At 39.6% G+C, this 14224-nt stretch overlaps 2 protein-coding genes across 5 annotated transcripts; one reads left to right on the top strand and one right to left on the bottom strand.

Moving 5' to 3' along the window:
- Positions 1-6520: 6520 nt before the first annotated feature.
- Positions 6521-9923, bottom strand: LOC121399408 (neugrin-like). Its single transcript, XM_041580045.1, has 3 exons — positions 9494-9923; positions 8786-8896; positions 6521-8090 (listed from the first exon to the last, which is right to left on the bottom strand). The coding sequence occupies exons 1-3, from the start codon at positions 9667-9669 to the stop codon at positions 7430-7432; spliced, it is 948 nt and encodes a 315-aa protein (XP_041435979.1). The 5' UTR covers positions 9670-9923; the 3' UTR covers positions 6521-7429.
- Positions 9924-10022: 99 nt separating this feature from the next.
- On the top strand, positions 10023-13433 carry LOC108703681 (guanosine-3',5'-bis(diphosphate) 3'-pyrophosphohydrolase MESH1-like). 4 transcript variants are annotated; one of them, XM_041580047.1, is made up of 5 exons: positions 10023-10246; positions 10997-11136; positions 11244-11299; positions 11923-12163; positions 12919-13433. In XM_041580047.1, exons 1-5 carry the CDS (start codon positions 10155-10157, stop codon positions 13047-13049), a joined length of 660 nt encoding a protein of 219 aa, XP_041435981.1. In that variant the 5' UTR covers positions 10023-10154; the 3' UTR covers positions 13050-13433. The 4 variants fall into 4 exon arrangements, with proteins under 4 accessions (XP_041435981.1, XP_041435982.1, XP_041435980.1 ...); XM_041580048.1 differs by having other exon boundaries at positions 10140-10281; XM_041580046.1 differs by lacking the exon at positions 10023-10246 and adding an exon at positions 10346-10527.
- Positions 13434-14224: the final 791 nt, after the last annotated feature.

The following is a 14224-nucleotide window of genomic DNA, read 5'->3' as shown; positions in this document are numbered from 1 at the left end:
TAAAATTGTTTAAATCATTTTTATTCGAGCGCAGGATTGCCAAATTTGTTGAAAAAACTTCGAATTCGATATTCGAATTCGAAGTTTTTTAATTCGATGGTCGGATTTCGAAGTTTTTTGTACTTTGAAATTCGACCCTTGATAAATCTGCCCCTTATTGTGATTTAAAAACACGATTTGCCAACATGAAAATTCCAAAAGTATTGCAGAATAAGTAAAGAGAAGTACAGATTAATGTGAGTACTCTTGGTGCAGCAGACACAGTTAGCAACTTTTCCCACTTACTGGACACTAGTGCATACTCACAAAGTCACCCACACGGTAATGTGCCCATTTTTATGCATAGAAACAGATATAGGGCAATAACACATGGGACATGACCAAAAATACATTCACATTGGTGATGACAGGAATGTATGTATCCAAACCAGCTAAATAATTTAACCATGCAAAAATGTTTCCTTCTGTAATGCCCGCATGGAACCTAGGATCTGAACACTAGTACATAGGAATGCCTTTTAGGGCATATGCCATGTGTGAAATATTGCAAAGAACAATTGTTTGAAATGTCTTTAAAGCATTTACAGTGCAAAATGGAGTAGCAAGACTGGCATCTTAATTCCATATGCAGTTTTAACACCCCATAGGCTGGCACTTGAATGCAGAAAATAATTAGCATCTCATTTATAGGTTCTTAATGACACACATACAGTAGAAGGATAACCACATGGCAACACTAGTCATTAACATACCTCCCAACATTTTGGAAATAATGAGACTTGATGGTGCACACCGTTAACCATGCTAACATCTGGGTGCCCGCAAGAAAAATGTATAGAATATGCAGGAAATTACGGCACTCACAGGATCTTTTTAGGTAGAAACAAAAAATATTTATTTAACGCAACGTTCGTAACATTGAGCCAAATAAATATTTTTTGTTTCAAATATATATATATATATATGTAGACAAACACTCGCACTCTGATCCAGTCTTGGAGATATACTGTGGGTACTGGGTCAAAGCTTCAGCATACAATCATTGGATAAGGACCCGCACTCCAATGTTTTGTGAGAAAAAAGTTTTTATTTTAACTTGTGCATCCTAATATATATATAGATCTATCTATCTATCTAGCCAAGTTGCCAGGGTTAGGATTGGGTGTGGTTTTCTAAGTGGATAGACAAGAGGGCCAGAACCGACCAATATTTAAACATCATTAAAATAAATCAGTAACAAAATAAAATAAATCTGCTTTCTTGTTGCAAGGCATTAGAGACCTCTGCAACCAAACAGCATTTTCAATTTCAGCTTACTGGGTTGTAGCATTAACAAGCAAATTATTTAAAAACAATAACTTTCTCGAGCCGCACCCAACCCTAGCCTGCCCCATCCCAACCTCTATTTATAGACCCACGCCCGCCCCGTAGTGATGTCACAAAAGGGACGGGGGTGAGTATAAATGTAGCCACCGGAAGCCAGCAATGCGACCCAAAGATTTTGTGCAGGAGCCGGCCCGAACCTGCCGACCACCAGGTCCCACGGGTTTTGGCCTGGAACGTGCATCACTAAACATTATATATATTATATATAAAAGCTAATTCAAACAATTTTGTATAATATTATATATTATATACTATTCATCTTCCATCACCAATATCACATGATTCTGCATCCATGTGTTTTATAATCAGCCAGTGACCCATTGACCCCATATGGAGTCTGTGCGGGTGCATCTGATGAGTTGTGCCTGGACTCTGCCCCTTTGCGTATTACACTTTCCTGCAGACACAGGACTCTTGCCCTGACCTAGAATTGCCAACTTGTCTTTTTTTCCCTTGAGGACAGTCCTTAGACATACGTGTTGACAGTGCTTTCAACTCCTTTACACAGCCTTTGTTTTGGGGAGGGGAATACAGCAGTGAAAAAAACAGGAGATTTTTAACAAAGCCTTAATAAATTAAGCCTTGCTTTTTAACTATGTTGCTCACCCATTGATAAATAGGCCTCATTATGTTTAAGTTAACATGGTCTCCCCTATTCACTGGCATAACAAACAGACACAGGGCTCCCATGAAAAAAAAAAAAGATCTTCACAGGGGCCTGGTGTGCACAAGCTGCTTCTGTCCGCACCAAATCTACCCCCCATGTGGTTGTGCACAAATATTTAAATTAGCAGCTGCCTGATCATTGAAGCTCTAGGCAAAACAATAAAGCCATTGGTTTTTATATTATATGTTACACTGGGAAAACTGCACCAGAGAGTAGGAAGGAATGGGTCAGGACTGTAACATAATATAATAAATTACTACTGAGCCCAGACATGTAGAACACTGTGCACATCTTATTTCCCATTATAATAATATATTTATACTGTATAATAACAGACATGATGCCGGAAAGTGAAAGGATGCAAAAGTGCAATTCATTCAATATGTAAAGTAGTGAGGCAGCCCCCTCTATGCTCAGCTGTAGCGCAAATAATAAAGGACCCAGGGCTGGGTGCCCCAGGCAACCCATGCGTACGTGAGCATAAGCACGCAGATGAGCAAATGCATGTGTGCAATGAGCGCAAACAGGCACACATCTGTACGCGTTGACAATGGAAATCAGGAAATGGGTCAGGACTGTAAGTAATATAATAAATTACTACTGAGCCCAGACATGTAGTACACTATGCACATCTTATTTCCCATTATTATAATATATATATATATATATATATATATATATATATATATATATATATATATATATATATATATATACTGTATAATAACAGACATGATGCCATTTGTGGTTTGTGAGTTATTGGTTTTTTGATTCAGCAGCTCTCCAAGTTCGCTGCATCTTGTTGCTAGGATCCAAATTACCCTAGCAACCATGCAACATACTAAAAGTTAAATAAAAAATTAACAACCCCTTTAAGCCAGACGACTGCCCACAATATGTTTTATATGCAGCAATCTATGTTCAGGACTGCCTACAAAAAAAAAAAACATTGGTAAAAAAAACAAACAAATAAAACATTGGTGACCAGGGGTTTAAGTAAAAAAAATATTGTTGAACAAGGTCCCTACTAAAATGACATTGGTGGCCAGGGCATCTAATAAAAGAAGACATAGCTGGCCAAGGGCCCTACTAAAATGACATTGTGGCCAGGGGTTTAAAGGAGAACTAAACCCTAAATATGAATATGACTGAAATGCTGTATTATATAATGACCTTATTGTACCAGCCTTAAGTTTCAGCTTCTCAATAGCAGCAATGATCCAGGATTTCAAACTTGTTACAGGGGGGTCACCATTTTGGAAAGTGTCTGTGACATTCACATGCTCAGTGGGCTCTGAGCAGCTGTTGAGAAGCTAAACTTAGGGATTGTCGCAAATGATCAAGCAGAAAATAAGGTTGCAAAGGTTTCTGTGCTGTCATGTAGGATTTATCTATATTAATTACTAACCAGCCTTATTGTGACATTTATATTAATATTTATATAATATTTGTACTGTTTATTGTGAGTCAGTCCCTAAGCTCAGTAACGGACAGCTATACAGAGCATGTGCAGTGAATCAGCACAAAAGAAGATGGGGAGCTACTGGGGCATCTTTGGAGGCACATATCTTTACTGCTAAAGGGCTTTGGTATAGAAGCCCAACATATAATGTACAACATTTCTAGACTACTTCTTTTATTAAGCTTTAGTTCTCCGTTAAGGAAAAAAAGATCATTGGTGTTCAGTGCAGCGTCGGACTGGAGGGCCTGAGGCCCACCGAGGCTGCTGCCTCAGGGCCCTCCACCCCAGACAGGAAGTACTCTCTGGACATCCTCCCCAAGCCGCAACCGGGCCCCCTCTGAATTAAACATGGAAGCAGATCAGAGATATGGGCCCATAATAGGTTAAGGGGACCCAACTAATCCAGGAAGAAGATCATGGCTAGCCCCCCCCTTAAAACAGAATTCCATCATGACAACTGTCCACCCTTGTCGGTTGCCCTCACTGCCCCTAAGACAGTTCCTTTTCTGAATGTGAAGATGTTTCTAAGAAATAAAGGGTTTGATAACATGTATGATGAGAAACCAACAACCATGATGACCCCGTCCTTTCCAAGGTGGATTCTTCCCTCAAACAGTATCCAAATGTATAAACAAAAAAAGCAAATGTCCAAGTTCCACCAATAACAATTGGCACGTAACAGTCAGATTTGCCACATAATGACACCACAACAGTCCAAAAATCCAGCTGGCACAGGCATTAGGGTATATAGCCAGCACTCCCTGGGACCTGCTTTTCATAAACATGACATGGGTTTTTATGAGGAGTGTTCTGATCAAATAAGATGCTCAGATCAGCACAAACTTGCTGCCTTATTCTGATACATTCATCTGTCTCAAGCTGGGATAAATAAATTATACATGCAATACCATAGGCATTATTATTCACTCATCTTGTTTCTAACAGTTTTTATTTTGTTGGCAAAATTCTTAGCTTTCATTTTTCTTTAAACATAGAGTTTGTCCATGTAGTAGTGGTGCCCAAGGTTATAATAATTGGCCTGGAGTCCTGCCCAACTGCCCTCCTGAGGTTTGTGGTGTGCACGTCAACCACAAACCCCACCTCACCCAGCATGCTCTCCCCACGGTTCTTGATCTCCCCACTGATGTCCGATCGATAATCCACACATTGAACCCAACCATGATTGTGCACAAGGGACATGCTGCCTGCCACACAGGGCTGAAACTCGGCCTGCTAAGAAACAAATGCCGAGAATCAGCTCCTACACTGCAATTTGCCTCTTACTTTGCCTGTTTACAGATCATGTCCAAAGTCTGGGACACTTCTTGAAATTCCAGCTAGAAGGGTTTAACTGTGTTAAATTGAAATGTTGTCACTGTAGCCCAGTGAGTACCTTATTGCTGTATATGTTTTGTTCTGGAAACTTTATTATAACTAAAAAAAATCTAAGTTTTTTAAAGGAGATAAAGAAGTTTTTTAAAGAAAGATACGATGACTAGCGGTATCGAAATGTTAGGTACCCCCAAGTGATTGTAATCATTTAACACATACCCCCGGCTGATGCTCCTGACGGCAGAAAACTGCACTGGCCCAGGGCACCTGCAAGTGAGTTATCTTCTTCCTGCTTCTGTCTTCTCGCAGCTTGTGCATGGGCAGTACAGTGAAAGGTGGAATTGTAAACAAAAAAAAAAAAATCTACTGTGCATGTGGCAGTCACAGGATTTCAAAGAAAGAAGACAGGATCGCTCGCAGGAGAACAAGTAAGTTTGCTATTGGAGGGTCTGCCATCAGGGCCGCCATCAGAAATCACAAGACCCTGTTACAACATTTTCTGACCCTCCTTCACAGTACAAAGGCCACACAGACATGGGTTCCCCACCTACCTAAAGATCATTGGAGGCCAGGGCCCCTACGTAACTTAAGATCATTGGTGGATATGACAGGGGCCCTACTAAAAGTTGAAGACATTGGTGGCCAAGGGTTTAAGAAAAAAGAGCATGTGTGTTCAGTGGATCTTCATGCTAGACAAAACAGGTTAAGCTCACTTGCAACCTCCAATTTTTTTTTTTTTTGAGGCATTTATTTATAAATTGTTCTCTTTAGGGAATGTCTCAATCCCACTTTAAAAATCCATATCTTTATACTGTATATAAACCGCTAATTGCCTCCTCAAAACCATAAACATGCTCACCCTTTAAACCTGATGACGCAGTTCGTATCAAAGATATGTAGTCATAGGCACCTATGACTACATATCTTTGATACGAAACTAGTCAGGACTGCAATGTTTTTAATTTTCTGAAATAAACTTTAATGATTTTACCCTACGAGTGGACTTCAGATTGCTTGCCAGTTTTGTTCAGTGGAACTTAAATTTAAAGTTCATCAGGCAGTCTCCTTCCTCCTTTGGCGGCTTCTTTGTCCTATTCTGGTGGCTTCTTCATCTTGGTCTTCTCCGGCAGCAGCAGCAGTACATTATCCTTCATCCTACTCCAATGACTGTTCGTGCCTTTCTGCATGCACTGCAGCAGGCTACAGGCAGTCATTAAGTTTCCCCTGTGTGTACTGAAGTTCCGCAAGGCATTCAACATGTTCCTTATCTGGTCTTCATTGAGCTCCATTAATGAGCAGCTACCTGGCAGGCTCCTTGGGCTGTTGAACAGTGAGGGTGACTTAAGTTGCTCTAAATTTTGATATGCACCAAACATTTCTTTTAAAATGATTCAAAAGCAAACATTGCTAGGAAAAGGGTCATGCCAAGCTGCACTGAAAAACAGGTATGGGATTCATTATCTGGAAACCCGTTATCCAGAAAGCTCCGAATTATGGAAAGGACGTCTCTAGACTATAGACTACTTTTTTTTCCAAATTTTTAGAAATTAATTCCCTTTTCTCTATAATGGTAAAACAGTAGCATGTACTTGATCCAAACAGAGAAATAATTAATCCTTATTGAATGCAAAACCAGCCTTTTGGGTTTATTTAATGTTTACATTATTTTCTAGTAGACTTTAAGTATGAAGATCCAAATTATGGAAAGATTCGTTATCCGGAAAGCCCCAGGTCCTGAGCATTCTGGCTAACAGGTTCCACACCTGTACTTTTGATTAGGTATGAGCGAATTATTCCTCCTTGTTTTGCCACTGAAATGACGCCCATAGACTTGTATGGCGTTGTGCATCAAAAAAAAAAAAAAAAGATGCGCTTCAAAAAACATTTTGGTGCGCATGAACATTTTTTTTGACACCCATAGACTTTAATGGGCGTCTGCGACATTTCGTCGGCAGCAGATATTTGGCAAAATAAAACGGGTCTAATTCGCCCATCCTTACTTTTAATCTATTGCTACTACCACATAATTTTTTTCCCCTCAAAGTTACATAAACCTACACCAAAAGATCCTGATTTGGTGACCCAGTTTGGCCACCCATATGCTAGGCCAAATAGGGCTCACCCAATCGTTCAGTTACATGGCTAATAATAAGATCATAGCAGGGCCTATGGAGATCAGTCAGAAGAGGGCAGCATTATGTTCCATTTAGCTACGAGTCAGTTAATAATTAAGTCAGCTATAACTTAAATGTGACTTATGATTTGTATCTATTTATTGTTAAAAAGTAATTTTTAGAGTACACATCATATACTCCCCAAGCAAGCTGGAATTTGGTGTAAACTAGAATAGATAGATAGAATGTACATCAGTGGTGCTAGATCATAATAGTTTTGTGGCAAACATGTTATATTGCACTTCTTTGAAGCATCCGCAATCAGGCACCATATATTGTAGAAAGATTTTTTTTAATTACATCTAATATTTTTGTGGTTTAGACATGTTTCTAAATAAAAAAAAAAATAGAATTATATGTATCATATCAACATGCATACACAAAATGGCCAGTTTTGCATTTGTTGTATCAAATACGATAAAGAAAATCCCCATTGCTGTCAAAGAACTCCCTGCCTTTACGTACAACTTTCATTTTGTTTTCAGTTCCATTTCTTGATAATTCCTCAAGATCCACGTCACTAAGCAACTGTCCATCCCATTCATCATCAAGCTCCATCGGCTTATGATCTGCCAAGTGTTGCTCCTCTGCTTGGTTGCCTTCCTCTGAGGTCAGACAAACATCATACATGGGAGATTTGGGTGTTTGTACTTGTGCCTTCTTGGTGAAAACTTGGAGATTTGCCTTCTTTTTATGTACCACTTCATTCCCTGATCTAAGTGCTAAGCTTTTAGGGTTTCCAGAGCCAGGCACGGAGTGTAGAGAAGGAACAAGTTTGGCATTTTGTGTGTTACTCAGCAGTTTATTATTTTGCCCACTTGGAATGAGTGCTTGGGCTGGGTTGACAGCATCTGGAAGGAGAGTGTGGGTGGGCTGTGACAGGTGCTTTGTTGATTGCGGATTTGTTTGCATTAAAACATTTGAAACCTTTAAATCCTGTTTTGCTTTCCGTCTCTCAGGTGGAGAAAATGTTGATTTAAGAATTCTTCTTATGACTTCAGTACTGACGTTAAACCCTTCAGCCAGCCTGGGCACAGTCCACTCTTCAGGGAACTCTTGCTTCAAATACCTAAAATAAACAGCAAAAACATGTACCACATACCCAGTGCTGAAATGTATATAATGTATACAACTGTAATAATGTATATAACTGTCCTTGCGATAAGGACAAAAGAATTTTCTCTTTACTAGACAAAATAACAAAAACCATTTATGATTCAAAAATTAAAACAGGCAAACGTTCAGAAGAAGCCCTTTTCATTGAGCACATTTTACAGAAAACTGCCCCTTACGCACTGAAAAATACTGATGCCCAAAAGCTACTAGAACTGAAACCCAAGGGGTTCCATGCAATTTCGTAAAATGCAATTTAAAATGTGAGTTAAATATGCCTAGTGTAGCAGTGATCTAAGTTTTATTCCATGAGTTGCACTTTAAGTACAAAACGTATCACAGGACATGTTTATTAAAGAGCACATATCCAAAACAACAATAAATGTTCATTCAAAAGGGTGATGTCAGGCCACCAGTTTGTTGCCAATACTACATTGCCTCTGGTGTGGGTGACAAAGCCCTGTAAAATACCTCTGCATTATAGAATATGGGGTTCACTGTGTTCACAACAATCATGTAATCACACACAAATGCAGAAGGTGCAATTTTGTGTAATTGGGAAGTTCTATGTTATTTCTCTTTTGCGGGCAACAAAATCCCCTCTCTAACATTGCCAAAGAGCATGACCCTTTACAAAAAGATACATTATACCTGATCTGTTCTATGGCATTCCATGAGAGTCTTCTGTCTGGTGGACCACGAGGTTCCATTTGCCTTTTCATTCGCTGGAAAAGAATTGTCTTCTGCTGATTTTTAAGTTTACTGAGGAAGTAGGGAAAAACAACATACATTAGTCAGCAAGTACAGTTATTCCAAAGGCCCAATACTCTAAAACGCTAAAACCACTGGGCTACTTATTGCAAAATTTATGAAAGGGCTGTTAAATGCAAACCCTAGATGTTCTTGCAAGACATAATCATTTCAAATAATGTGGTCTATGAACATGTATATTGGTAATAACATGGGGAAAAAAACAGCCCTCTATAGTCTGACACTGAACAGCCTGCCCCTCTGGAGATTGGGGATTGGATAGGTGGGTGGGATTTAAAAAGCAATGTAAAAGGTTAATCACAGTTTGTTAGGCTCTCCCCAGTATCTCTATCCTGCTTACACACAACTCAATGCCGCAGCATTAGTTTCTATCAACCCCCGTCCCAGTGATTAACCCTTTCCGTCTTTTTTAATGAGTTACACGGTGAGAGTTATGGTTGTGGAGATAGAATGTGTAACAGTGAGTAATGGAACGGAATCCCCAGTCATTAGACGTTTAGTTCTCCTCAGAAATAAATCTCCCACCAACCGAGCAGCTCTGTGTGCGCCGCTCTTATGTCAATTTAAAGCCTTTTTTATACAAATTACCGGGTGATATCGCTCGGCTCCTCTTCATCCCACTCCAGATCAGTCTCCAACGCAGATTCCCCAGAGGTTTTGGAAACAAACACTTTCCTCGTACCTGTCAATCTCTGACTGTAGCATGAAAGCAAAGAGCTGCCAACTCCTCCAAAGCGACACAGAGCAATAGATAAAGCCGCCATTATTATCTCACACCTCTACTGAAGTGTCTAAATATGGAATAAATATCACCAGGAAAGAACATGTGCTTGTTTATGTTCCAGCTCCACCTCTGCACTGTAGTCTGCAGGCAGAAACTGACTGACACCCTGCCCATCCAACCAGAATGCCTGAGGTGGTGCTTTGTGACTGACTTCCACCTATAGAAACGCCCCTCCTCCTTTCTTTTGCTGGCAGTGCCGTGTAAGACACACCCCCTAACACAAAGTCGTCCTGTAAGGCAGAGAAAGAAGTTTGTTGTAACCCTTTCACTGCTAGGAAGTAACTGTACACTGCAACACTGACTATACAGCGTGACTGCTTGGTCTGCCCTTACAAAACATGGCCACAAGCTTTTGATTCATCCTGTGTTTGACGAAGCCAAATTGTAGGCATGTGCGCGTTCTACACCAGTGTCACTTGAAGTAAAGCAGTGAGGAATGAGTTAACAGTACTAGCGCAAGGCACCATGGGGAGAAAGGGTGTGGAAGTCGCTTCCTCTAGCAAGGTTATCCCTCACTGCCCCGCCCACAGCAATCAGACAGAGAAGCACAGGCACAAGTAACAGAGATCAACTTGCAGCAGATAAGCATTAGGTAATGACTGGGGAAAACTGTTACTATTTGCTCTTAAATTGGGAAGATTTTAATATTAGTCAGTCCCATTCAGCTGTCCATGGGTAATAGCGGTCACATTTCCTGCTTCCTGTTTTATCCTAATCCATCCCTCTCAGCTTCCTGTTTCTCCAGAACTACAATTCCCATCAATCCCAACAGAATCCAGGTCCTTATTCATCCCGCAGTCATTTCCCGTCTCTCTGACCTAAAGCTACAAAACAGAAAGTTACGTTACTCTTATTTTGGCGGTATTATTCCCTACATTCAGCCACTGCTTTAACTCTTTTCTGTCATATCTGAAGTAAGAGGAAAAGCGATGTTGCATTATTGATAAGAATTTCTGCAGGGGTGTGCTACAAGAAAACTTGAATGCACCTGAAGAGTATTGTGGAACTGCAAGTCACAATAACAAACTTAGTTAAAATAGCCACATTTTCTATAGCTATATATACACAGAGAGCCAGAGAAAACAATTGCACATACATCCTTGTTGTGAATTATTGCCAATGAGAAGCCCTTCTGCTTTACCTGACTGTATCCCCATACAAATTATACACTGTATGTGCCCCGTACATTCCATATGTGACACTAAGCAGACCCCTACAGTCCACTACTGCCGCTGCTTGCTTTTCTTTAATACAAAGAAGAGGGAAAGGATATATTATTGTAACTTTGTTTTTATTACAATTAACAGGTCCTCTTTTACTTTTTGCTGTGGCAATATGAGTTTGGAAGCTGCACTTATTGTGGAAGCTGCAAATTTTGCTGCAGAGAAGCACAAACAACAGAGAAGAAAGGACCCAGAGAAAACCCCGTATATTAACCACCCATTAGGTTTGTACTAGTGGTCAATACTTTATCCTTGTGTCCTTTCCAGTCATATTTATGATACTGTTAAATATAGGCTTCTTATGCATTCATACTCTGACCTTATATTTCAGGTGTCGCAAGAATACTGTCTCACGAGGCTGAAATAACAGATACAGCAGTGCTCCAGGTAGTTCTTTTATTCAGGATAGAGTCAAATACATAATAAGGAGGGCATTCTCAACAGAAATACAAAAGAATTCAGGTATAGGATCCGTTATCTGGAAACCCATTATCCAGACAGCTCCGAATTATTGGAAACCCATCTCCCATAGAATCTGTTGTCTCCAAATAATCCACATTTTAAAAATGATTTCTTTATTCTTTATAATAATAACAGTACCTTGTACTTTATCCAAAATAAGATGTAATTAACCCTTATTGGATAGCATACCCTATTGGATTTAATAAATGTTTACATGATTTTCTAGTAGACTTAAGGTATGAAGATCCAAATTACAGAAAGATCCATTATCCAGAAAACCGCAGGTTCCAAGCAATCTGGATAATAGGTCCCATACCTGTACTGCTTATGTAGGACATAGCTTGGTAGTTTGGCTGTGTTGAAGTGTAACTGAGCCATGTAACGTAAAAATAGCCGTCCTTGCTAAATATCTGGAGGGCCATGACCTCTCATTTTTAATGGAAGATTTAAAGATCCAGTGTGCCCATGCAACACAACGGTGGTCCACTTATTTGACAGTTCACATAACTAACGCCCAAGCTTTTTTATGTACAAATCTTGATTTTTAGGCAGCTCTGCTTCACGACACTGTAGAAGACACTAACACTACTTTTGCAGAAATTGAGTTGCATTTTGGACAAGATGTACGTAACATAGTAGAGGAAGTGACAGATGATAAGACTCTACCAAAGATGGAAAGAAAGAAGCAGCAAATTGCACACGCACCTCACTGCAGCCACAAAGCCAAGCTAGTGAAACTAGCAGACAAGTTATACAACCTGCGAGACTTGAAACGCTGCACACCAGAAGGTAATATTCTGTCTTAGCTGTTGCATGGTATAAAGTACAGCAATTGATACCACCTTTATTAAAGCTCCAGTTATACAAAGTTCCCAAAGTCAAACAATTTGCAGACAAATGCACATTGTGACGTGGCCATGGAAAAGACAGAAAGCTCACTAGATATCGAGATGTGGATTGACCAAAATGCAGTTCTGTGTAAAACAATTGTATGTTGCTGCCAGGTCCGGACTGGCAATCTGTGGGTTCTGTAAAATGCCAGAGGAGCTGCTGTAAGTTGCCATCGACTATTTATTGGGCTGGTGGGGGGCTGCTCGGGCCTCTGTGTACTTGGAATGCCAGGGCCTATTGTGAATCCCAGTCCGGACCTGGTTGCTGCTCAACTAAATAATGACTTAATATTGCATTACGTGGCCATAGTGTCATTGTGGGCACAAAGTCACACACTAATGAGCAAGCCGGGAGGCTCAGTCATTATGCGTATATGTCTGATCGAACAAGTCCCCGCACTAGAAGCTATTGGCCATTCTATAACAAACTAAAAATAAACTTGGGAGGTGAAGCACCCCTTTAAGATATGGTGATCCAACTTACAGAAAGATCCCTTATTCAGAAATCCCAGGTCCCAATTATTCAGAGTAATAAATCCCATAATTGTACTTATATGTGTAGGGAAGAGTCTGTGTACTTAGAAAGACAGTGGTAGTAACTATCAGACCTTTGCTCTTTTGAATGATGTATTAAAAATGTCTTCTACTTTGTAGGCTGGTCAGAAGAGAGAGTCCAAGAATATTTCCAATGGGCATCTGAAGTGGTGAGAGGACTACGAGGTACAAATTCCATTCTGGAGGCAAAACTAGACCACTTGTTTATAGATCAAGGCATTGCAGTCTAATCCACGTTATATCTCCAGTTTGGAAATGATGGACTTGTTAAACTTTAAACACACTGCTACACTGACGTTGGCTGGCAGCTGGAAGACTATGAGGCATCCATCCTTAATTTAAAGATTTAATTTCTACTAATTATATATTTTTTAAAGTGCAAATGTAACCACTCTTGTATTGTACATTTTGATTTTGGGGACATTTAATTGATTGCAGAGCTGTTTACCTGGACATTTACAGTGTTTTGTATGCTAGGAAATCTTACTTCTGATTGGGAAATTATTTTTTCTCGTTTGGTTAAAACCTGTATACTGATTACATAGTAGATATTACATTTTATGTTACATTTTTCAAAATGCAAGGTGATGGAATTAAACTTCTCTTCTGTTTTACTCATTTTTAAAGATCACTTTATTGGTTTGCTAGTTGGGTTATAAAACAAATTTAGGTTAATAATTTAAACATTTTCTGTGCAGCTGGTTCTGCATTTAAAGCAAAACTTAATTCAGAGGTTCCACAATTAAATCAGTAGCTTTACAGGTGAAGGCAGTCACCCAACCACAACTGCTATAGTTATTTTGCATAAAATAATCATTTCTTTTTCAAAGTCCACTCCCACCGCTGCACCGATCTCCCTGTCCACCATATTTAGTTATGTCACTTCCATCTATGATAAGAAGGTCAATATATGCAACAAATATGCAGCAATGCCCACTGGTTCCCCCTTTTATTTGCTTTAGCCATAGAAATGACATGTAAGTGGCCAACTGAAATGCTTAAGCTGAAGTCATTGCTGTGTGCTATTAAAAGGATGTTATACCCAAATTTCTTTCAAAACATGCTGTAAGGGGGAACTTGGACAGACCTAAAATCATTGTTGCCCCTGATAAATATGCACCGGAGGCATTGTTCTATTCATGCTTCATGGTAAATAAAACACCCTGATGCTAGCTGCTGCTTGGATTCCTTTATACTTTTGGTAGATTTACACCAGCTGGGCTGGTTTTCAACCTTCTTGCAGCTTTTCAAGAGAGAAATCAAATTACAGTTGTGGGATAATTCTCTTGTTGTAAATGTGCAGAAAATCAAGAAGAAAAAATATGAGAAGCCATAGTACAGCTCTTTGTTTGTGATGTACAGGTTTTAAGATTAGGCTGCAGATGCCATGTGTTTAATATTGTGC

Source organism: Xenopus laevis, chromosome 1S (genome assembly GCF_017654675.1).
Source record: "Xenopus laevis strain J_2021 chromosome 1S, Xenopus_laevis_v10.1, whole genome shotgun sequence".
NCBI lineage: Eukaryota > Metazoa > Chordata > Amphibia > Anura > Pipidae > Xenopus > Xenopus laevis.
This window is presented reverse-complemented; position numbering and strand designations above follow the sequence as displayed.

What these genes read in the sequence shown, in the direction of transcription:
- LOC121399408 (XM_041580045.1), bottom strand. Translation starts at nt 9,669, where the DNA reads ATGGCGGCTTTATCTATTGCTCTGTGTCGCTTTGGAGGAGTTGGCAGC. An exon ending in GAGCCGAGCGATATCACCCG is followed by an intron (nt 8,897 to 9,493) that starts GTAATTTGTATA and finishes CTACTTCCTCAG; the next exon opens with TAAACTTAAAAATCAGCAGA. An exon ending in AATGCCATAGAACAGATCAG is followed by an intron (nt 8,091 to 8,785) that starts GTATAATGTATC and finishes TGTTTATTTTAG; the next exon opens with GTATTTGAAGCAAGAGTTCC.
- LOC108703681 (XM_041580046.1), top strand. Translation starts at nt 10,361, where the DNA reads ATGGGTAATAGCGGTCACATTTCCTGCTTCCTGTTTTATCCTAATCCA. An exon ending in CTAAAGCTACAAAACAGAAA is followed by an intron (nt 10,528 to 10,996) that starts GTTACGTTACTC and finishes TACAATTAACAG; the next exon opens with GTCCTCTTTTACTTTTTGCT. An exon ending in GAAACGCTGCACACCAGAAG is followed by an intron (nt 12,164 to 12,918) that starts GTAATATTCTGT and finishes TCTACTTTGTAG; the next exon opens with GCTGGTCAGAAGAGAGAGTC.